The 23,224-nt window shown below is 43.5% G+C and overlaps 1 protein-coding gene and 1 long non-coding RNA gene across 5 annotated transcripts in view; one reads left to right on the forward strand and one right to left on the reverse strand.

Moving 5' to 3' along the window:
- Positions 1 to 5,155, reverse strand: part of XYLT1 (xylosyltransferase 1) — a 179,064-nt gene extending 173,909 nt beyond the window's left edge. For all 4 annotated transcript variants that reach the window (XM_077186664.1, XM_054644033.2, XM_077186663.1 and 1 more), the window contains exon 1: positions 4,934 to 5,155. In XM_077186664.1, the coding sequence (XP_077042779.1) occupies positions 4,934 to 5,155 (222 nt within the window). The remainder of the gene's footprint in view (positions 1 to 4,933) is intronic.
- Positions 5,142 to 21,628, forward strand: LOC143695331 (uncharacterized). Its single transcript, XR_013184431.1, has 3 exons — positions 5,142 to 5,259; positions 5,713 to 8,952; positions 20,998 to 21,628. It is a non-coding gene; the product is annotated as an uncharacterized LOC143695331 (long non-coding RNA).
- Positions 21,629 to 23,224: the final 1,596 nt, after the last annotated feature.

Consider the following 23,224-nt stretch of genomic DNA (forward strand, 5'->3'; position numbering starts at 1 on the left):
GGGCAGGCCTGCTCCTAATCTTTGGTAGTTAGTGCAGAAGGTAATCTTGCCCCTGAAGAGTTGCAGCTGAACTATCTTTATTTTCTTACATTTTTCCCCCCACAGGATAGTTCCTTTTGAAAACCCATTTGTTTTATGGAGCATAACAGCTTATTTGACACTTAAGTGCAGCTCTGTAGAGTGAACTGCCAGGGACTACAGTGACTCTTCCAGCAGCAGCCCAGTTCCTCACCCGTGGCAGAGGCTCCCTCCTTCAAGGCACAGCTGCTGCCACCCCTGTGCAAAGCTGAGCTTTACCACTGGTGCTGCACTGAAAGCTGTGCTCCATCCAGAAACTCACTTGTCCTGTACCTCCCACACAGATGCTCAGCACAGGGTAGGTCCAGGCTGTGTGTTTGTTTCTGGCAAAACAGTGCTGGGAATCCACCTGCACAATCTAAACATTCCAGGGGCAAATACACTTCAAAAGAAAACTCTCATCTCCAAACCTGAAAGAATCCCAAGCTTTTATGTGATGCAAAAGGTGAATTCTGCACTGGTCTTACTTTGGGGAAGCATTTGGAAAAGGCTGGGGGAAATAACTGATGGATGAACCTTAGAGAAAGTGGAGTAAAGTAGAGAAAGTGGAGTAAACCCCTCCTGGGTTTTCTTTCCTGTATGATTCCCATGGTGTTTTCCAGCATTAGAGTTGCTGCTGCTTTGCTTCTAGCTACAAGAACTGATCCCAGTTTTTATAACCCTTAGCATGGAGCAGAGCAGCTCCTGGATGCCTTTCCTAGCTCCAGTAGCCAACAGGGATTACAGAGTTTAGGCACACATTGTAATTACTTTTTGCTTCTTGCACCTTTAACCTGGTGGAGCTCAGCATGAATCACCAGGAGGTGACAAGGAAGGAAAAAGCAAGAAAACACAGGTTTGAGCACATTCAGCTGATCAACCCATGGAGGACCCAGCCTCACCCTCCACACTGCCAGGAGAAGGAGAAATACCACATTTCCCACTACAGATATGAAATGAAGGAGAGGCACTGGTGATCCTCAGGACTGTCATCCCTGGCTTAACTTTTTTCTTGGAATTAAAACTGCTCACTGACCCCAAACACACTTTCTTTTCATTCTACAGCTCTCAACATTTTGAGTTATCGATATGTTTGGTTCCTTTGACAGCTTCATGCTGAAAGAAACATACCATTTCTTTACAAGAACACACAAAATTTCAGACTGAAGAAATGCTTTGATCCCACACCAGCAGGCAAGAGCTGTATTTCACTGAACTGACAGGAGGAGTGCCCTGGCATTTCTGCTTTATGGCAAAGCAGGCAGCAGTGGAAAGCCAAGGCTAGCAGGAGGCACAAAGGAGCAGCACATACCCACAGACAGCACCTTCAACTCCCAGTTCCAAGGCAGGGCCACAGCTGGGCAGCACAAGTGCATCCCTGTGATGCACAACAGCCTACCAGTGCAACATCACAGCAGCAGATTCTCTGCTGCCACATCCCATCCCTCTCATCCTCAGCAGCCCCAAAGCAGAGATTTGCATCCCATTTTCCTGCCTTTGGGCTCCCAACACACACCATCCACCAGCCCCTTCCACCACTGCCAGCAGGCTGCACTAAGGAAACCCAGACTGAGCAGCATGCTTACAGTGTTTTCACAAAAAGCTGTTGCACACTTTTCAAAGATAAAGACCCTTCCATAAAAATCAACCCATTCTCAGAAGGGAGCTTAATTCTTCTGTGCTTTTGACACTTGAGTTGTGCCTGATGAATACAGCTTGAGCAAAGGGTGCAGCTGCCAGAACGGTTGCAAGTACACACTGAAATCAGTGCTAACCATACATCTGATACTTCTTTAGAAATATCTATAAGCTGATTTAATTAAAGAGAGAACAACTGCAGGAAACTGCTTATGACTAATGAAAGCTCCAGGTGTAGCTGGTCAGGGGATCTAGCACAGTAAGTGTTTTCAGTTGCAAAATTGCTCAATTCAAAATTGTTTCTTCCTGCCAAGTTGGCAATTCCCATTCAATTACATGCAGGTACAGTGGCAAACCTTTTACTACAGCACAATGTTATTTTATCTACCAAATGATAGTGCTTATTGCATGTATCTGACAGCACTTAATAAAAATCTAAATATATGTTAAACACCTGGTTTAAAGGATTATGTTTCTTTTCCCACAGACACAAATTACCAAATCCTCACGCTACTTATGTCTAACTCAGTAAAATAAAATAGGGACCTCCATTTCAGTCTTTTACACAGGACTGAGACAAATGAAAAACAAGATAAAGAAAAGCACTGTAGTCTCATATGGCAACTTTCAGGCATAGGTTTGAAAAGCACTGTCTTCTGCCAAGTATCCAAAATCTGCTTTGCATAACTATTTAGTATAAAGGGTCATATAAGGGTAGTTAGCAGGGCAAGTGAAAAAAGTACAAAACCCATGATCAAGTACTACATTACAGGTGAACATTTAGCAGCCTTTCAAAAATATATTCCTCAAAATGCATTAAAACTCACCATTCCACTCACAGACCAAAGACACATTGAAATTAATACTATTTTTGGTTAAAATGCAAGACTGAGAAATCTTTGAAAAATCCTTGGAGGGCCCCTCAGATGCGCTTAACCCAAGACATGTGGATATAATGGAACCACTGTATTCACACCAGTCAGCCTCTCCAACTGTTGCAAAACAATTTGACATACACAAACTATGGGAAACTTGGATCGAGAAGGATACTAACTTTGCTTGGATATTACATAAATTGCATTCTAATGTGCAAACAATGCAACAGGAAAAAAATCTTCCTTTGCATAGATGATACACAATTCCATTTCTCAGAGATTTTCCTCGTGAACTGAGTCAGAAATCAAGATTGGTAACATAAACAAGACTGGTAACTTCACCTACCAATTTAACACAGGTGCCAAGTTTTTAAGGCAGAAGGCTGCACAAAGACAATTTCCCTGTCACTTTTCCACCAAGCACACATTGCAGTCAATAGATGGATGCTTAAGTGTGAGGTTTTGTATTCTGACAAAGTAACTTTAAGGATGGCGGCCCCTACCCGGTGTGCAGGCTAAGCAAAACCACAAGTACCATAAAGTCATCTTGAAGAAGCCTTGCCAAATCACCTCTACACAAAGTGTTGTGAAGTGCTGCCACTTGCTTTGAGCATTGTTGCCCTTTATTTTTTTAATATCAAAGTCAGACATTGTGGCACAGCCCAGTGTGATCCATACCAGTCATTTAGATAATGAGGAGAAAATAGGTGCGCTCAGCATGTGTTTTAAAGCATGTTTTCCATTCAGAACCCCAGTGCTCCATCTTTAGGTCTTTGATCAAAACTGTATGCAGAAGGCATGATTCATAACTGCCAGCATCAAAACACTCACATTCAGTGTCTGCGTGTGGCCAGCACGGAAACAATGAGCTCTCAACCCGAACCCAGCACCCGTTCCAGCACATCCAGGGCAAACTGGACACTGTGCCAGGACATTTGTAGGACAACTGCTTAGAGAACATATTCCAACATAGCCCTGAGCCCACAGAAGAGGATCATTTCCTAGAAAGTCTGGGGAGCTGGGAAGCGGGGCTGAAGCTCCAGGTGCAGCCTGCCCTCTCCCGGCCCCCTGCCTGCCCAGGTAACAGCGTCTGCCAACCTTGGTAACCCACAGTGGAGAGATCAGGAAGGAAAAGCTGGAGAAGAATGAGATGAAAGCATAAAAGACTTGATGGATTGATGGACAGGAAAAGAGGCAGAGGGCAAGGTGATGGAGGAAAAATAGTGGAGCTTAAAATAGCTACATTTATGAACACAGCAAATACCAAGATAAGATTATGTGTAGAAACAAAAGCTGAATTCAGTAAACTAGAATTTTAACTTTCACATCTAGAAAGCAGAGCAGGATCTGCACTCAGTGGATGGGTCCGTACGACAAGTTGTCCCAAACGTTAGTGATGGAGTACCCGTGTGCTGGGAGCTCAGCTCTTTGCAGCCTTTTCAGGCCAAACCACCCACTGTAATTTACAAGGGTAAATCACCTCTGTGCCCCGAGTTCCTGCTTTCTCTGTAAACAAAAATAGAGAAACGGACAAAACTAGGCATGCACTTCCAGAGGCATCACGTACTTAATGTAAGCCTACTGCTGAAAGAATAAAATGAAAACCGAAGGAAGCTTCTCCTGAGCTGGAGAACACTGGTACTGGCGTTACATCTCTGAGGTTTGCAAGAACACTGTTAATTTGCTTTTTCACATGCCTAATAGAAAACTCAAAAATAGAAAACTCAAAAATAGAAAACTCAAAAATAGAAAACTCAAAAGGCAATAGAGCCAGATTTGCAACCCCTTCTGGTTTCAGGCCTGAGACATTTGAATGAAAACTGGAGAGTTTCCAAAAGAATGAGATAAAAGACAAGGTCCTCATCCTGTGTGGGCACAGTTTCAGTGTCCCTGAGTTGTCAGCGGTTAATAAAATGATTGCATTACATTTCACTGCCCATCACCTCCCGGGCCTCTTAGAGCTGTGCAATAAAGAATAGCCCCTGTGCGCTTTACCGGGTGGGAAAAGCAAAGTAGCAGTAAAACAAACCCCCAGGACGGTGTGGGGCAGGCGGCTCTCCCGCGAAGTTCGCGGATGCTGGGATGCCCGCGGCAGGCAGCGCGGGCGATGGGACGAGAGATGCCTCTCTCGGGGAAGGGAGAGGATCCCACGGATCCATTTTCTGCCTCTGCCCCGCGGCCCCCCGGGCTCTCCCGCCGGACCGGGGCAGGACCGGCCCCGCACCGCGGCACCTGCGGGAGGCGCCCACGCGGGGCGCGGGAACGCGAGCCCCGGGGCGGCTTCCCCAAGTTGCCCGCGCCGCAGTCCCGGCAGAAGTGCCGCCAGACGCCGTGAGACACCGCCGCTCCCGCTCCCCGCCTACCAGCGCCTTGCCGTGCGGGGCGGCGGGTCCGCGCCGCTGCGGCTGCCCCCGCTGCTCTCCGCCGCGGTCTCGCTTCTCGCGGCCGCCGCGCTGCTCCTCGCCGGCGTCGAGGGAAGAGAAATTCCAGACGAGGAGGGTCTGCAGGAGCAGCACGGTGAGCGCCGCCACCAGCGCCGAGCGGGAGCGCCGCGCCAGCCGCCGGGCGCACGGAGCCGCCACCATCTTCGCTGCTGCTGCCGCCGCCGCGCTCCCGAGAGCCGCCGCATCCGCCGCGGCACCGAGTTTTCAGCCGGGCAGAGCCAGACGTCAGCAGGAGGAGGGCGGAGGTGGGGAAGGAGGGAGGGGGGGAAGGAGGAGGAGGTGTTCGCGGCGCGTGGGGATGGGGGAAGCCGGCGGGGAGCCCTGGCGGCGCGGCAGCCCGCGGCCGGGCCGGCCCGGGGCCAGGGGTGGGGTTGGCGGAGGAAGAGGAAGGAGGAGGAGGAGGGTGGGCTGGAGGCGGAGGAGGAGCGGTGCGGGGGCTCGGCGGGCCCCGGCGCTGCGTGAGGGGAAGGGGCCGGGGCGGGGCGGTGGCGGCTCCCGGCGGGCGGGCGGGAGGGAGGGAGGGGGCGGCCGGCGGCGGGCGGGCGGTGACTGCCATCTTCTGAGGGAGCGCGGCCTCACCGCGCCCGGCCGCGGCACCTGGCGGGCGGCAGCCCCCGCCTGCGGACCGCTCACCGGCAAAAAGGGCCCAGCTTTCCCCAAGCTGATGGGTTTTGGTTTTGGTTTTGTTTTTCCTGAAGCAAAAGGGTCCCTGGCATCATCTCACCTCAGCGGATTGAGAGCCAGAGCAAGCCAGGTGCAACACCTCCGCAGCCCGGTGAGGTCTGCAAGGACCAGGCTCAAGGCGGCTGTAACTGAATACCCAGTGTCTCAAAAAGTGAACATAACGGACGAGTTCAGCTGCCTTGTTCTCCCGTACTGATATTGGCTTTCTAATCTGAGAGATCTCATTATCTGATGATAGGACTGAAGTAGGGAGGGTTTTTTAATCTGCCTGCACAGTGCTTCTTTTTCTAAGCCTAATTCCACTTTACAAACCAAATCCAAAGGTAAAAAATATTATCTCCTGGTAAGAACAGTTGCTTTTTAAAATGACAGCCAGGTAGGATTTGCGCAGACCAGCGGGATTTTGTTTCCATTGAAAGTGCTTTAGTTTCTGATCTGAAGAAAATGAAACAAGTAATAATACTCCAAGTAATAATACTCCAACAAGTAATAATAAGCATCCTTTATAAAGGGAATTTTCCTAATGATCCAGTGAGGCTACAAATAAAATTTTACAGGAGGTATCTTTCGTTGCAACATTTCACAAGCAGATGAAGCATGTGTCAGTTTCAAGGAGTGCCACTCTCTGAGTATCGCTGACTGCGAGGCGTCTCTAAAACAGAGAGGTCAAAATCCATCATTGGTAACTTCCAGGAAAGTCAGCCCAGAAAGGCTCCTCCTGTGTGACAGCAGAGCATCGTCTGGCTGACCTTCCATTCATGCAGTGGAACCGTGTCCCATTTTTGCCAGCTGAGGTGGTGGCAGAGAGCCCATGATAACAAATTTTGACAGTGTCAGGCTTCCACACCAGTTGCACATGCATCAGATTTGCTGGTCCCACAGTACAGTGAAGTGAGCTGATAGAACAAAGAAATGAGAAGGGCTCAAAGTGTTCCTGAATATTCTGACAGGTTCTGCACAGCTTGGGAAGATGATGGATAATTTTTATTCCAAACTATCAAATAATTGGGCATTGTAAACACAGTCAAGCAGATTCGCTGACAAATATAAGATGAAAGCATCTTCTGTTTGGGATTAAATGCTTTTCTCTTCAAAAGGGAATTATGGTCTTAGTAAATGATTGCTCCCTGCAGCCTTCTCTTGGGCTTGTAGATGGCAGGAGGTGCTCATGGTGCCAGAAAAGAAACAGACTCTGAACAGGCCAAATGACCAAGCACTCCCAAGAGCCTCAGGACCTGATTCCAGTCCTGCATGCCTCATTGGGAAATGGGAGACTCATTCCCATGGATACCCTAAAATGGCTAAAAGCCCTAATAGCAACATCCAAGGCAGGCAATACCTCAGCACAGGGCAACGCTGCTTTCTATAAAAGGAGCACAGCAGTAATTGGGATGAACTTGTGATCCATAGTTCTTAAAATTTTTATGACCTATTGGAAAATTTCCTCCAGATTTTATGGGGTAACATATAGGCTGGAAAATGTCTCTGGGTGTTCCTAATCTCTGTATACAATTACTGTGACTGATAGGGCAGTGAGGAACAGCAGTGCATGCTCAGTCTCACACATGTCCTACTGAAAGCCCTTCTGGAGAGAAGATTTGTATCCAAACCACATTAATTTATAGGCCATAAAGATCTGAGTCTTCAGTGTAAAATCAGCCCTGTGTATGGGTGGGAGCCCCAGCATGAGACACTTCTGCACTGACAGAAAAAGCAGAGCAGAGAGAGGAGCAGACTCCTCCTTCAACATCCTCCTTTCCCCATATTTAGAGACATGTAAAATCTGGAAAGGACATTGCAGTAGGTATGGCATTCATTTTTGAGATTGTGGTATAACCAATGATCACTAACTGCTCGAAACATCCTTCTTCTGAGCTAAAGAAAACAGCCAAATAGAAGGAAGAGAATATAACTAATAACTTTTTTCTTGTGCTGATTCAAACTAAAAAGGGAAGAGGGCAAGGCTGAACATCTTGAGAATATGAAGATGAAAAAAAAATCACAGAAACTGAAGAAATGAACTGTACCAATCCAAAGAACAAACTAAAATCAGGAATTGCATAAAACTGTTAAATGATTTTTCTTATTATAACATTTATGAATAATGGCATCTTGATTGAGCTGTGTTGCATCAGAAAATATTTAATCAGGTTACACAGAAGACACTTGAGAGAGTTACCACTGAAAATTCCCCATGTTAGGTAAGAATTAGTATCTAACACAAAGTATATAAGAGAAAAACCAGATTTGATTCTTATATAAGTATTATGTTGGTTGCACATAACTGTCAAAGAGCTGGTGTTTTAAGCACAGGTAACAACTGTGACTGGGCTAATTTGCTCTAAATTCTCTAGACAATTGATTTAAATATTTTTTTGCCACTGCACAGGTATGTAAATTCAGTGTGGGTGTGTTTGAGAAGTGGAGGGTATCAATCTTGCCTACTTGAAATGATGTAATAAAGGAACCATACTCAGTTCCATTTTAGTCTGATCTACTTTGCTAGATTTGCCTATCCTGTTATAAAAAAAAATTGTTTCCTCCTCCTAACAGTGTAAATACAGTCTAAAATTGCATCAAGTAACCAGACTTTGTACAAAGAAATAAGTGAAGTTGGGAGCAGTGTTAATAAGCAATATCCTTTGCTCTACTTTGCAGAGCTTATGGTCCATCTGGTGAACAAACACTGCAGGCTTATCTGAACTCCAACTCACAGCCTGACTCATAGGCGGCTTCGAAGCACATTCTGTAATCACTGGAAGACTAAGTTATTTCAGAGTGAAGATTAGCATTTTTCTTACAAACAGTCAAGTCCTTATCACACCAAAATTTAGATTTTGGATATGTGTTATGAGATGAAGGGGAAAAAGGTGAATGAACTGATTTGTCCAAGAATGGGTATCTCTAAAATACTCAGTCTTAAAATCTGTGAAGAATACAGAACAAATAGCAAATTTGTGTATATTCCTATGATATCAAAAAAAAATCACAGCACCTAACCAATGTGCCTTAGGAATAGAAAAGGTTGGAAATAGGCCATGAGACTGTTTAATGAGTAATATGCAGTAGCAATGTCATCTGAAGACTGGGCTTCGTCCCTGAAGTGACAAAGTCTTTCTTTTTTTAGCTTCCATCACTACCAGAACAACACAAGACTCCTAATCCCTTTAGTGCATATGGAGGACATAGACCTTTTCCCTGGGAGTCTGGCAGTCTTACTAGTCTAAACATCAAATATGAAAGAGCAAAACAGGGTAAGGAATTACTCCTTGAGAATTTCACCATCTCAGACTACAGGTCACTGCCTGCTCTGCAACAAGTTCCCAAAACATTGCTTTTTGTTTTTAAACACTGGTATATTGCTAGACTTAAAAGGTAGAGGAAGTGTATTTTGATTTTTTTGGAACCACAGAACCACCATTAACTTCATGTTCTGCAATTCAGTCATTCTATGGTTTACATGTGTGTTCTTCCCTACTCAGGTATCCTGTACCATGGATGTGCACTTTTTCATATTTTCTTTTCATAAACAAAACCAAGATTCTTTGCCAGGTACTCATTTTCTATCAGGCTACCCTCCAAGTGGGTTATAAAATTCAGGTTCTCTCTTACGTGCATGGACAGAACTAAAGTCAAAGGAGATATGACCACTGCATGCAAGAAATGCCTTCCATACTGGTGGTTTTGTAAAACTTGAGATTCCAGCAAACCTTTCTTAATCCACTCTGGTTTCATTTTGCCACATCACAAATGCAAACTTTGGTGTCAATGAATATGCAAAAGCCAAATTTTTGACACCGGCATTTCATTCTGGTAACACTGTCTATAAATTATCAACTGAACATACTGTGTCAGGATTCAACAACAATAAAAGCAGGTTCTATGCTCAGTTTGTATGAAATACCTGATATGGATGTGGGATGTATATTACACCTTCCTTCTGAGAGATAAATTTAGTTCAAGACCTTGGCATATGCTCCACTTCAGGAAGTGAAGGAAAATGGAAGAATTATTCCCTTCACCATCACATTAAAGCATCCCTTTTTCTTTATAATGTCTTGCATATAAAACCTTTTACTATCAATGAGGGGAAATGGCTGTAGATGTACTTTATATACAGCCCTCCATGTTGTGACAGCTTTTTCTTTCAGCCAGTGGTCGAGGATAATCACGGAAGGATTACCCATCTGTTCTTGCCATGTGGCATTCTGTCTCAGTGAGGAGATACTGCAGTTCACAGCTTCCTGCAGTTCTTTTTTTTTCTGATGTTCTCTCATTAACTAAAAATTGTTTTATTATCCATCTGAGTTGCTAAGTTGGAAAGTCTGGAAGACTCATGAAGGTGACCTACTTTGGATTATCTAAATTAGAATTAACCACTGCCTGTTGCAAATATCATTTTGTTTAGATGCAGAAGATTTCTTTGGCTTAGGCTTCCATCCTAGGTTTTGCTTTTTTTTCTGTCCACTTGATGGAAAAAGACAAGTGGTACACAAAGGAAGGTAATCAGAGGAGAAAAGATGGAATAAAGAGACTTTTTCACTAAGATTGACTTTGTAGGTTGTGTTTACATGATTAGCCAGTTTTTCAGGACACCCAACAGTTTTTAGACTACATTTACTATGATGACATACTTGTGCAAAGTGTATGTAGAGATTTATCCCAGTAATCACCTGGAATATGTTCTATGTGTCTAAACTTCTACTGAGTTATTGCTAACACTTGCTGACAGAAAAATAACTAGAAAGGAAACAAAGTTTTAAAGAAGATTTCCATAGTCTTTCATTTTTCCTAACACTGGAAAATACAGTATTTTAAAGACAAAGTTTTATTCTTTACCTCCTGATATGATACAAATTCATCTGTATGAAAGCTTGCTCTGAAAACATATCTGATTAAATAGTGTGACTGTTCTTCATAAACAGAGCCATTTTGTGGTGGTTGATTTAACATAAATCAGCTTTTCTGTCAGGAAACATTGTTTATGATGGTATGTCAAACCCAGCATTGGCAGCCTCAACAGATCATTTGCTACCACTGAGTCACTCGTGTCCCTTGTACACACTGGGCAGTCCCAGAGAGCAGAATGTGTCAGGTGGGGCTGGGACTCTTTACCAGTGTGTGACAGGGACATTTGCCTGAGCTTCTGCATAAAGTTTCCAAACCCTTGGACAAAGCTTCCCAGGGCAGGGAGTGGGGGAAGTGCATTTGTGCCATTTGCCCTGGGAGAGGGGAACTGAACAGGTAGCCTGATTTCCTGCTGCAGTTTCTAACAGATGAGCTGGCAAAAGAGTGTTTCAGCTTCCCTCTGACACTGGTCTGCCAACACCATGGGCTATGTGGGGTATTAGAGGGCAAAGACAATTATACAAATTTGAGCTAACAAACTTGGTAACTATCATTAATCTTTCTGTATTTAGAAAGTCATTAGCAAAAGCAGGTGCAAAAACCTGTTTGGCTGTAATTTGGATGCTACAAGAAAAGGAAGTTTTCAGACAAGATATTTGATGTGCCTTAAAAGAAATACAGGGTTTTTTTTTTAAAGTAAGGCATTAGTCCATGTATGGCAGAGATGACTGTGTCATATATTTTATCTTCTGAGCTGGAAGGGACCCACAAGGATCATCAAGTCCAACTCTTAAGTGAATGGCCCATACAGAGATCCAGCTCACAACCTTGGCACTATTAGCACTATGCTCCAAACAACTGAGCTAATCCCAGTGTTGGTCTGTATGGTTTGGGCTTCATAATCATTTCTGCTTTGATGAATTTGAGAGCTGGGAGGAAAAAGAGCTGGTAAACCTATCTGCCCACATCAGCAACCTCACACCAAACACACCAGCTCCCTGCAATTAGCAGAGCTGTGCTGCTGACCATGCCTGAGCAGAGGCTACTGCTCAGTGCTGGTTTGCACACAGCTGGAATCAGTGGTTTGTGTGCTGGTGTGTCAGCCTGCAGCTGCACAAATCAGCTGTGCATGGACATGGCCCACTTACACCACAGTACAGCACATCCTGTTGTAACCACTTCTAAGGAGGGCATGGTTTGGTGCCCACCATTGCAGCTCCATCAGTTTTTAAAATTGATACTCATCTCACATAGAAACACTGTGGATGTGCTGACTCTTCAGTGAGGGCTGCTGGAGGCAGAGGCTTGTTTGCTCTGTGGTCTCACTGAGGGAGAAACTAAATTCTGCTGCTTCTACTGCATTCAGGTCTGCCTTATAAGATGGAGATACCTACATGACTGCAGTTCTACCTTTGAATAGTACAGTTCTTGCCTTGACAACTCAGTGCTGAAATTACTGGTTCCTTCCACCTATTTCATTATTAAGTTGTGGGTATGACACACATGTGACAACTCACCTGGAGAACATCCTGCTCCAAAAGGCCAGGAAGTGTTTGCCACTGTTGTGGTGGTGAGATGATTTGCAGGAGACACCTGCCTGTGCAGTTCACATGCTGCATTGCAGAATTGCTCAAATACCTAAATGCCTCTATGCACAAAATCCAGGATATATATGTATAGGCCTTTTGAATAGACAAGTAGATGCCATGGATTAAAGTGTAGCTCACAGAATACAGATTAGGGATTGGAATTTAAATTGCAATACTTTGTCCCAGGACTGATCCTAAAAGGTGTTACATTTCTTGTACAGTCAGAGAAAATTAAGAAAATAAATATTATTCAGTGAAGTGGAAAATAAGCAGATCCAAAGTGATTACACCGTGCTCGTAAAACAATTCAAGTATTCTCCACATTACAGGATAAGATAAATTCTTCAGGAAGTCCATATAACAAGTTATTTGTATATATTGTGCAAGTCACCCTTAAGATCAAACAAAATGTTATGATGAATTTTAATCCAACTTCTGAATTGTAGTGAATTTTGACAACACATGAATGATCCACAACACAATGATCTTCAACACAATCTGCATTTTCAACAAAGTGACTCATGTGACATGTGGCTCTTTTGCCCTGGGATAGCTTCTAGTATTGCAATTTGATGTAATGGTGGCACACAACTTTCTTGATTAGTGAAAGTTTTGCATTAGATCTTTCTTTTGCTGGAAAGTATTACAATAAAATATTTTATATCTCTCATGATGTAAATAAGCACCTGAAATTCCTATTAAATTCAAGCAATTAGGTCTTAACCCAAGAAAGCACTTAATGACATTTATGGTCCCATTGAATTTGAGGACATATGCAAGGGCTTCAATCAAAACATGTACTTAGGAGCTTTGCTGAGTTAAGGCCTTACAAAATGATGCTATGCAGATCAGCTGCTATTCATAAAATATAATTTAGTGAATAAGGTAATTTGCTTGTTAGCCAAAAAAGAGGCTCTAGATTCCTTCTCAAAAAGTTATATACAGGCAGATCTCACATTGCTCTTACCTTCTTAACCTTGATCCTCCAGATTTACACAACTGTTGATGAGACTATAGCTGATCCTATACAATACTGAAACTTCTCAAATGGCCACATTCTTGCCTGGAAACTGAACCAACAAATTTGGTAGCTCATTCTGCTAGATAAGCTCCACTGGAACAGATTCTTACCTCAGACTGAGATTTATCTGAGCACAGATGAAAAAAGCAAAGAGGATCTGTATAATTTAAGTTCCATGTAGTGAAGAAAAAGGCATATTATGCATTTCATGCATTATTCTCTACTTTGTGCTGTATATAATTGGCAGAGCTTTTCAGTGAAAAAACTATCTGGCCAAATTCTCAGAGCCTCATGCTCTGCAAAAATCTGTTTTACATTAATCTATATTAGGAGTAATATTCAACTTGCCTGCACTCATATGAAAAATGTATTTAAAAAGGTCTAGAAGATACAATCTGCTATTTCTTGCCTGACTTTGTTCCCTGCTGTTGTTGGTCTCTCACGGGATTTCTTGCAGAGTGGTTAAGTGATCTATGCTGAGGTTTCAAAAGCAAAGATAATAGGAGTTCTATTCATGGGTTAAACACTTAGCTGCTTTAATACAAGATGTGTAGGAGCAGCCCCTAATGACATTCAAATCTTGTTATTGCTGTGCTTCAGTATAGTATATACTTGGTTTTGTGGCTGCAAGAAGCAATTCCCAGAGATGACTGTAAATCCTGAACAGCAAATAAATCCCAGCACATGGAAAAAATGCCTGATTTTGCTCTTACAGCAGGGCATCTTTGGACTTCACTGTGCTGGCTCCTGACTTACAGCAATGCAAGTGACCCAGAGCAGTCAGTGGCTGATACCATTCCTACCCTGGGGTCTGGCTGCAGGGGCACCAGCTCTTAGCTTCACCTTGGCCTAACATTTCTAACCCTTCTTTTGCAAAACACTGCTGCCTGTTCTTAGGGTCTTGGCCATTCCCCTAAAAGCAGTATTGTGGCAAGCTCTGAGCCTTTGTATCTTTGAATCACACGTCCAGCTTACTTTTCTTATGTCCTCCAACGCTTGATAGTACTTGTCACCATGCCCTAGTGGAGATAATTCTATTGAAAACATTTACAGGAACACTCCTACAGTTCCTCAAGCAAATTTGTCTAACATAGCTTGGACTATCCATTTATAAATTTTAAACTTACCCAGCTGGCTCTGTCAGAAGCCTATTAGACAGCACTCTCACAAACTGCTCTCCTTCAGAGCAGTGAAGACTATTTGAGAATGGTGATCTTGTCCTCTGACACAGCTGGACTGGAAAGGAAGTGAAAATGAGTGAAAACAGCAACCCCTCCCCAGGTTTCTAAGTAATTGTGCAAAAGGGCTAAAAAAACCACTTAGCCTTACTATGGAGAAATGAAAATGAGCACTCTGAACATGGAGAAACACTTCTGCCTCTGCTGTTCTTTGTCTCACATTTCCATTTGCTTCCTCCTCTAGACTAACCTGCAAAATATTACTGTTGACCAAGCACAAGTGTCAGAGGAACAATTAAAAATCTTGTGGAGGAGAAAGTTCTGTATCCTTTACCACCCCTTGCTGAAAGTCATTGAGCAAACTATCCAAGTTCTTAATCCAGCATGGGGTACCATTGGAAATGGTAAATTCCGTGACACAGCCTATCTGTGCTGTGTCATAAGGGGAAAAAAAGATACATGCAAATATGTATTATGTATCTTGGGACATTATTAGTAGATATGCTCATGGCCTTTAAATATACATAAGACTGCTGCAAAGAGAAAAGAAATTAATTGTTCTGAGTTCAATTACAACAAGAAAACATTTAGAAAGACATTAATAAAACTTTCTAGGCACTGTCAGGATCATTTAGGGAAGTTGTGAGGACTCCAAAAATGGTTTAGATGGATAAGCTGTTGGAATGGCTTCAGTGCTTCTGATTTTCCCCGAGGTCAAAATGAGTTTTCAGGATCCCTTCCATCCCAGTATGCTGCAATACTACAGAACGTGCTAGCAGGTGAAGCAAAGGGGCACACATGGAAACACAGATGAATTTGATGTTTCCTGTCTACAAATCAGGATGCTAGAAAAATAAACACAGTATGAATATATAGTATTATTTCATTGAAAGAATCTAGAGGAACAACTGCAATAAGAAGATCCAACAATAGCTTAAGAAATACTTGCAAAGAGCAGAAACAGGAGGCCTGAATTCAGTGTTTGTGGAAGGCTGGCAGCTCCCACCAAGCTGCATTTCCCACCCCAGCGGGCAGTGGCAGCGGGGTTGGGCAGTGCCTGTGAGCTCCAGCCCTGTGTGGGCAGCTCCTCTGAGCCCCTCATTCAGAGGCTAATGCAGCTTTTAATTGACTGGGCTCACCCCTCTGGCTGCCAGCAGATATTCAGATCTGTCTCTTGCATGTTGCATGCACTGCAACTGCATGGCTGAAATTGCATCTCTCCTTCAGAATTCATGGTGAGCACAGCCATTGCAGCAAACAGCTAAATACGGCTTTGGGCCGCCAAATTTCACTTTCATTGCTGTCAGAACATCACTCATCATGGCTAGGCTATAATTTTCAGGCTTGTAAAACCTCAATTGTCATGTTTGGATTTTTTTTAACACTTATTATAAATGCACGAATTTGATTTGTGTAGAATGGAATGACTCTCAGTGGCTCAGGGATTTGGCAAAAAGCTTCATACATTTCATCAAAATTCTGTTTAGTCTAGAGAGGCGTTACAATTCTAGATAAAAAATGTGCTTTTTTAATACAGAAGTAATTTGTAATAGAATGTTCCAAAATAATTCTGTATTAAAGATGAACTGAAACAAAAGCAACACGATCTTTTCCTCTCCACCATGGGAATTAATTCAGATTGAGAAAATGGAATTGGGAGAGTCTAATTTGACACATTTTGCAAAATACATGGTGGGTGAGTGCAGGGGAAGGAAGCAATTCCATCACCTTGAGCAGGAGGCCAAGAAGTGAGCACATACAGTTCTTTGCAGTAATACTTGGAGCTGTCTAGGAGCTTAGGTAGCGTTAGGGAGCAGCAACATTTGTGTAAATCATAATTAGTAACAAAGCAAATTACAGTAAAAGCTCTTTGGTAAACAGAAAGAGGAAGCCTGCTGAAATTTGCTTCCTTTTAGTAGGATAATTTGGATTATTTATAGGCATCTGAACATTTGGAAAAATCTAGGAAGAATCTTAAAATGCCATATTTCTAAAACAAAAGATAAAGTTTTACCCTTTTTGGGTCATATAACTTGGATCTATATTTACACTTGGTTGAAGCCTTCAACTAAGCAAATACATATGTATGAAGTCTTATTTTTACACTTAATTTTGGTGTTTTGGTAAATGCAAATGATGGAAGAAGTTGACATGAATAAATTGGCACCAGCTTAGAAGTCACCTCATTGCAAAGCGAGAGACATTTGGGACTGTTCCTCACCTTGCTACAGGGGAGGCTTCTGGTGTTAAGTCAGCCAGTCACATGTTATCTATCAGGAATGTTTTCAACTCTAGGCTGAGGAACCACAAGCTCTTGAAGGAGCCAAGAAACAAATGCAGTACTTGAGCATGTTTACTGTAAAATGAAGGGCTATTTTATCTCAATCAAATAAACCAACAAGTGAACTGCAAATCTGATACTGAAATAAATCCAATTTACTCTTGTGTAATTGCTTATTTGATTCTCAACTATGACACGAAGTTAGAAAACAAATTGATATTCTGTCACTTCTGTTTCAGTAAACTTAACTCAAACAAGTTGCCCTTTAGGTGCATCTTGGATGGAATGGTACTTTATCTTCATCCCAAGGAAATCAGTGTATTAAATTTGTTTGAAAAATTATTATCCAAACCATGACTCCTTTTCAGACAGTGTTTGAACTGCATACTAAAAAGGCCAAATTTCCCCCGAGAGCCAGCACAAGCACAGAGAAGATAAGTACTGTAGTATAGCCTCCCTCTGCAAGAAAATGTACCAGCAAAACCACAACAGAACCACAAACTCAGTAGGCACAGAAACTGCAGAAATCTTGAGAGCATGGGCATCTTCCTCTTTCCTCATGGCCCAAATACAATCCTGCTGTGACTCAGCATTTAAAGAATAAGCTATATAGACCCTACACTGTCTCAGCCATGATCAGAATACTAAATCCAGCACCACACCCACAGTGGGTGAAGTTAATAAAGTGAGAGGTGTCAAAACCAAAGGAGTGATGAAAGCACAGGGGATAGGAGGAACACCCTTTTGGCTGAGAAGTTCTAGGGGCTGAAATTGTTTGTTAAAATAAAAGAGAATCAAGATTCACATCAAGAAACCAAGGCTAGGTTGTTTAGCACTGCAGAGGTCAGGAAAATGGGCTGGCTGACTCTGCAGCTGGGCACTGCACAGAGAGGCTGGGATCAAAACCGCCGATAGAACACCTCACCCTGGACCTGCAGGGAATAATCTTCATCATCTCTAGTTTAAAGGTCAAATCAAGGCAGGTTTAGGGAAAAAAATCCCTTTAAAAGGTCCTAGGCATAACTAATGTCTGTGCAAGCTGAAAGAAGATTACAAAAATGGTCCCTGTGATTTTTTTTTAATATTTTTTTCAATTTATAAATGTAGGGAAAAGGTCGTTCTGGACAAATTATCATTTTTAGTGATATATTCTACTTTAATTATAAAGAATTTCAGATTAGCTCATATGCTTAAACTACACTATTAAAATTAGTGTTACAGAAACAAATATTAATTAAATAATGAGGTAGGACAAGTTAAGACATGGCACTAAGTGCCAGTAGGGGTGGGTTAGCAGTTTGTAGGAACTGGGAACTTCAATTGAGAATTTCCAGATCAATCCAATTCCACCAGTTCAAAAATTCTATTAATGTATATTTATACTCTGTATACAATAACCATAATTACTGCTAAAATATTTAGATTTGATGTAATATGTACTAGTTCCTCTGTTGTGGTACCCTTGGCCCTTAGACAATAAATAACATTTGTTTTTTAGGCTTGTCAAGGCCTGTCTCTAGGAGACTGGATAACATCCAGACAACCCTTCCTTATACCTTCCTTGAATAAGAAGGTTGCCATAGTGTTCATGCCATAGTCTTTGCTGACTAATTTCATTCAGATTTTACTGTGATTCTATGTTTTCTGGTTTACTTTGTGTATTCTTCTGGCATATACTTGCCTCTAAATAAATTACATGTAGAGGGATCTTGTTTTGCAAGATCTTTCTCAAAATCAAAAGTATTAGAGCTTGTAAAAATAAGGTCTCTAAGACTGGGTAACATCCTCAGTTCTAAACCATCATCACTTTCTCTGATTGGGAGTTTTCTACAGACAAACTACATCTTCTTTTCAATTTACTCTTCACAGTTATTTTAAAAATTGATGTTTCACAACCAGAATTTGTTCTTTACAATTGATTACCCACATTGTGGTTGGCCTGTGGAAAACATCCCATGGGAGAGCCATGAGGCTCACAAAGAAATTTCAAGACCTATGTATGAGCACCTTCAAAGCAGAAGCAAAAATCCATTTACATTTGCACATGCAGCTGTTTTAATTAGAACCTTGGATTTATCTGTATAAGCAAACACAGGGCAGAATTACTTTCAAAATAAATCAGTGGCTTGAAGAACTTTTTTCCCCCACTTGATCCCATTGTAAGTAACACTAAGTGTTGATTATTTTAATAATAACATAATGAAGAAAGAACAGACCCCAGAGAAGATTTAAGTGATCTGCAATGTGCAGTGTAGATGTGGGAGTGAAAGAAGGGCCTGCAGGGGCTGTTCATGCTGGGAGAGGCTGCTGTTGCTGTGTCACAGTCACAGGGTCCGTGCTGCTCTGAGAGCCCTCCCCAGGACGTGCCCAGCAGAGGCCCCTGGGTGCAAATCAGTTCCTGTCTCCAGCCCAGGCAATCCCCTTTCTGTCACCAGGGCTTTACATGCAATCAGGACCTTCCTTGGGAGCTGAAGGTCATGGCTGGGACAGAGAGAAAAGAGGTGGCACAGAGAAATGTGCTGGAGGGACAAACTGAGGGGCATTTGGATTAGAAGATTCAGAGGCTGGGGTGAATTTGGTGAAAAAACCACAATTTTTGGGGTGTTTAACCAGAATTATTCTGTTTAGAACTCAGCCAAAAAATGTAATGTTAGCATAACACCAGAACAGAACAACCTCTTCAGTCACAGCATGTAGTTATGTTTTCCTGCTTTGTAAAAATTGTGGCATAAATACCTGTCCAGATTTACATGTAATGCAGTGTATTAAATTTTTAATGTTTCTTCTGGGCTCAGTACAGCTCTTTCATCCCCACTACCATTATGTTAATGATGTAGTGAAATAACATTGATTTTAAAACTCTCATTTTCTGCCTTATTAAAAAAAAACCCAAACAGATGTAAAGCCTAAAATACTATTTTTGCCCCAAAAGCAGAATATTGCTGGCCTGCCCTACAGCACCTAGATTAGGAACAAAGTTGAAGTCACAGACCTGAGTATCAGGAACTCCCTTGAAATGGGAGTGGAGAGGGAATACACAACCCACAAACAACAAAATATCTGAAGGAAGAAACACAATAAAAATTGGGTAAAATTATCCCTTGAGTAATGCTGGATGGAATCCAAACTAAAATCACTGAACAGTGAAGCTATTCCAATTTATGCCACATAACATCAAAATACTTCCTTGTCCTCTGTAAACATCCTTTAATTCTTTCTAGAAAATGGAAGAGTACCACATGTGACAAGTGTTCCTAAGCAGCATGCTGAGCACCAAATGTGAACTATAATTCATAATTCATGCTCAATTAATCATAATGTATAAGGAATGGCTCTGTTAATGTTTCTGCTAACTACCTAACCTATTTTGAGAGATGCAGGCAGAATTTCAGCTCTTGTGACTTGCTGTTGTGAGTGATAGACTATGGATACCCCAGCAGCTGTCAAAGTCACCAGCCTTCCCTCAGTGAAGAGAAAAGCAATTCTCAGTATTGCAGCAAACTAAGAAAAGCAATGAAAAGCAGAAATGAAAGTATGTGAGTGTGGAGAACGCTATCTTTTCTCATGTAAATCCCACTGAAAAGCAGCCTGTGTAATCCAAGCCTTGCATCAAACTAAGATTTGGAACAACCTCAATTCAGCAAATGAGCAATTTCCAAGTGATACAACTGAAAGAGGAGAGGTCCAGTGTCTCCAGATATTGTTCTGGAGTTATTTTTACATGGCAGCCAGGGAGCAAATCCTGATTTAGGGGAAGAAGCTTTACCTTTACACGCTACTATTTTCGTTAATCAGAAGGAGGAGTTAAAAATGGACTGGCTCTTTGCTCTGCTCCATTCACATTCTGACAGAGGAAACTGATTGGAATCATCAAAGCCACACTCACAGCTGATGGACCTGGAATCAGCCTCTCTGCCCCAAAATCTGTTTGTGGATATTAGAAAGCTGGACTTCATGGTCCACCTTTTCTTAGCTGCATGAGCTGGCAAGAAGAGTGGTAACTTGATAAATCCTTGAAATCCTCTAATTTGTGTTGTGTAGCCCACAGGTACACCGTGATATTCTAGAATGCCCGCAGCATATTCAGGTAAGTGCTTATGTTAGAAAACACAAATAAAACTACTGTGATGAAAGAGAAGAATTACATAAGGAACTCTGATGTGTTCTACCAATGAAATTTGGCTGTTTCACCCTGCCACATAAAGCTTAGGGACAATATGGAACACATTTTTCAAGCTTCTTGCAGTATCATTCCAAGAGTCTCCTGCAGCCCTCAGTATTGCAGGGCTTTCCAGCCAGGAGAAGCACAGATAATTGTATTCCAACCTGTCATCACTAGACTTTGAGGTGTTTTCTTTTTCCTCCCTCTCCATTTTTAACAGCTATTTTCCATCTCAAACCAGTAAAACCTGCCATGGAAAGCTGAGCTCAGCACTAGAGCACCGCTCTTGGAAAATTTCTCGGAAAACCATTAGAACACGCAGCATTCTTCTCTCTTGAATGTCAATTCCGGGCTGTTACGAACATCAGGAGAGCACGGCCGGACAGAACCGAGCGCACGGAGCGCAGGCGGGGCCGTGCTCATGGAGGGGCAGCGCTCCCGCCTGCGCTTAACTGAGACCAGCGGGGCTGGGCAAAGGGGTGGGCAAGGGCGGCACCCACGGGTGCGCGGGCCGGAGGGGCGGCCGGTGCCCACCTGAGCCCCCCTAAACTCACCTGAGCCCACCCTGAGCCCTCCTGTGCTCGCCTAAACTCACCTGAGCCCGCCCTGAGCCCTCCTGTGCTCGCCTAAACTCACCAAAGCTCACCTCAGCCCTCCTGTGCTCCCCTAAACTCACCTGAGCCCTCCTGTACTCCCCTAGACTCACCTGAGCCCACCCTGAGCCCCCCTGTGCTCGCCTAAACTCACCTGAGCGCCCGCGGGAGCGGCCGCGCCTCCGCCTCCTGGCCGCCAGGTGGCGCCGCAGCACCGGCTCAGGGGGGGCGCGGAGCCCGCGCGGGACCGGACCGGGATCTGGGACCGGGACCCGGGATCTGGGACCGGGACCCGGGATCTGGGACCGGGACCCGGGATCTGGGACCGGGACCCGGGATCTGGGACCGGGACCCGGGATCTGGGACCGGGACCCGGGATCTGGGACCGGGACCCGGGATCTGGGACCGGGACCCGGGGAGCCGCTCAGGGCCAGCAGCTCGCCCAGCCGTCAGGGAGAGCACCCCGAGCCTGCCTGCAGCTTTTATTGGGAATAATTTCTCGTGCTGCTGTGATTGCGGCGGTGCCGAGCGCTGCCCCTGGAGATGGGATCTGTGCGGCCGCGGTGGGCAGAGCAGGGTCAGACACCGCCTCATCCACAGCCACCGTGAAATTGTTCCTCTGCCACAATGAAAGCACTCGCAACAGCCTGATCCTCAGACAACACCCACACATGAATAAGAGTACTCAAATTCACAGTCCCACAGAATCCAATTAAACAACGCAAGAGCATAAAGTTACTCATGTATTCATGGATACGGATAGCTGCATCCAACATTTACTTTGGTCTGGTGCCAGTTACAGTAACCATCCCTTATCTGCATTTCATTTCTCAGCTCTACAATTAAAAGTTACATTCAAGCATCCCTCTCCCAGTGGGCCCGCAAGGATGAAACTTTTATATGTCTGGAAATACATTATGTATCCACTACTTGTGTTTGTTGTCCAGGAAATCTCCAATGGACTCTATAGGGAAAGCACAAAACAATGTACCACGTATTCAGGATTTTGTGCCAATCTCAGTGATTGTTACAATGCTCAGAATAAAAGGAACATAGCTATTTGATAATTAATTACACTCTAATTGCATTCACCTGGGAAAAATAGATAACACTAAGGGGCAAACAGGGGTCAATAATATTAGTATAGGTGATCACCAATCTTGCATATACAAGTACCAATTAGTTAAGCAGAGTCAGTGATAATTTGCATGAAGGATCCTGAATGTAGAGATAAATTAAACACATGGAAAATAAGAGAAATAAAGCTACAGCTTAATCAATTTTCCTTTTTTATGGCTGCATCAGCAGGTTAACCTCTGGGAGGAATGGGAGCACCAATGCCACCTCCAGAGCTGAACTGTGCACAATCCACCTCTGCAAAGAGGCCCCCTGCATGTTTTGGAGTGCAGCAGTGTTATGTTAAGGTGTGCAAGAGAGATGGAAAAGCAGCTCACTCCTGTGTAATGACAAGCAGATGGTGCAGTGTAACTTGGCCCAGACAGGGCTGGAGCTGGCTCTCTGCTCGGGGAACGCAGCTGGGCCATCCACAAGCAGAAGGAACTGCTGGTGAAACTTTCTTACTCAAGAAAGTGGGGCCCTGGTCTTTCATCTCACAGAGAGGAAAAATAGATGGGAACAAGGATTGACTGCTGCTGATTCATAGGGTATTGCACCAAAGCCACAAAGAGAGGTAAACTTTGGGCTGCTATTTTGAGGCCTCTTACTAATCTTCAGCATAGCAGAGCTTTTCCCCAGCCCTTAGCTCAGCAGCAGTGACACAACTGAATGGACTCTTTCATGGGTTTGGTAGGTCCCCCAGGACTCCTTGGCTTGTGCCTACAGAATCTGGGAGTC

Source organism: Agelaius phoeniceus, chromosome 16 (assembly GCF_051311805.1).
Source record: "Agelaius phoeniceus isolate bAgePho1 chromosome 16, bAgePho1.hap1, whole genome shotgun sequence".
In the NCBI taxonomy this organism is placed as follows: domain Eukaryota; kingdom Metazoa; phylum Chordata; class Aves; order Passeriformes; family Icteridae; genus Agelaius; species Agelaius phoeniceus.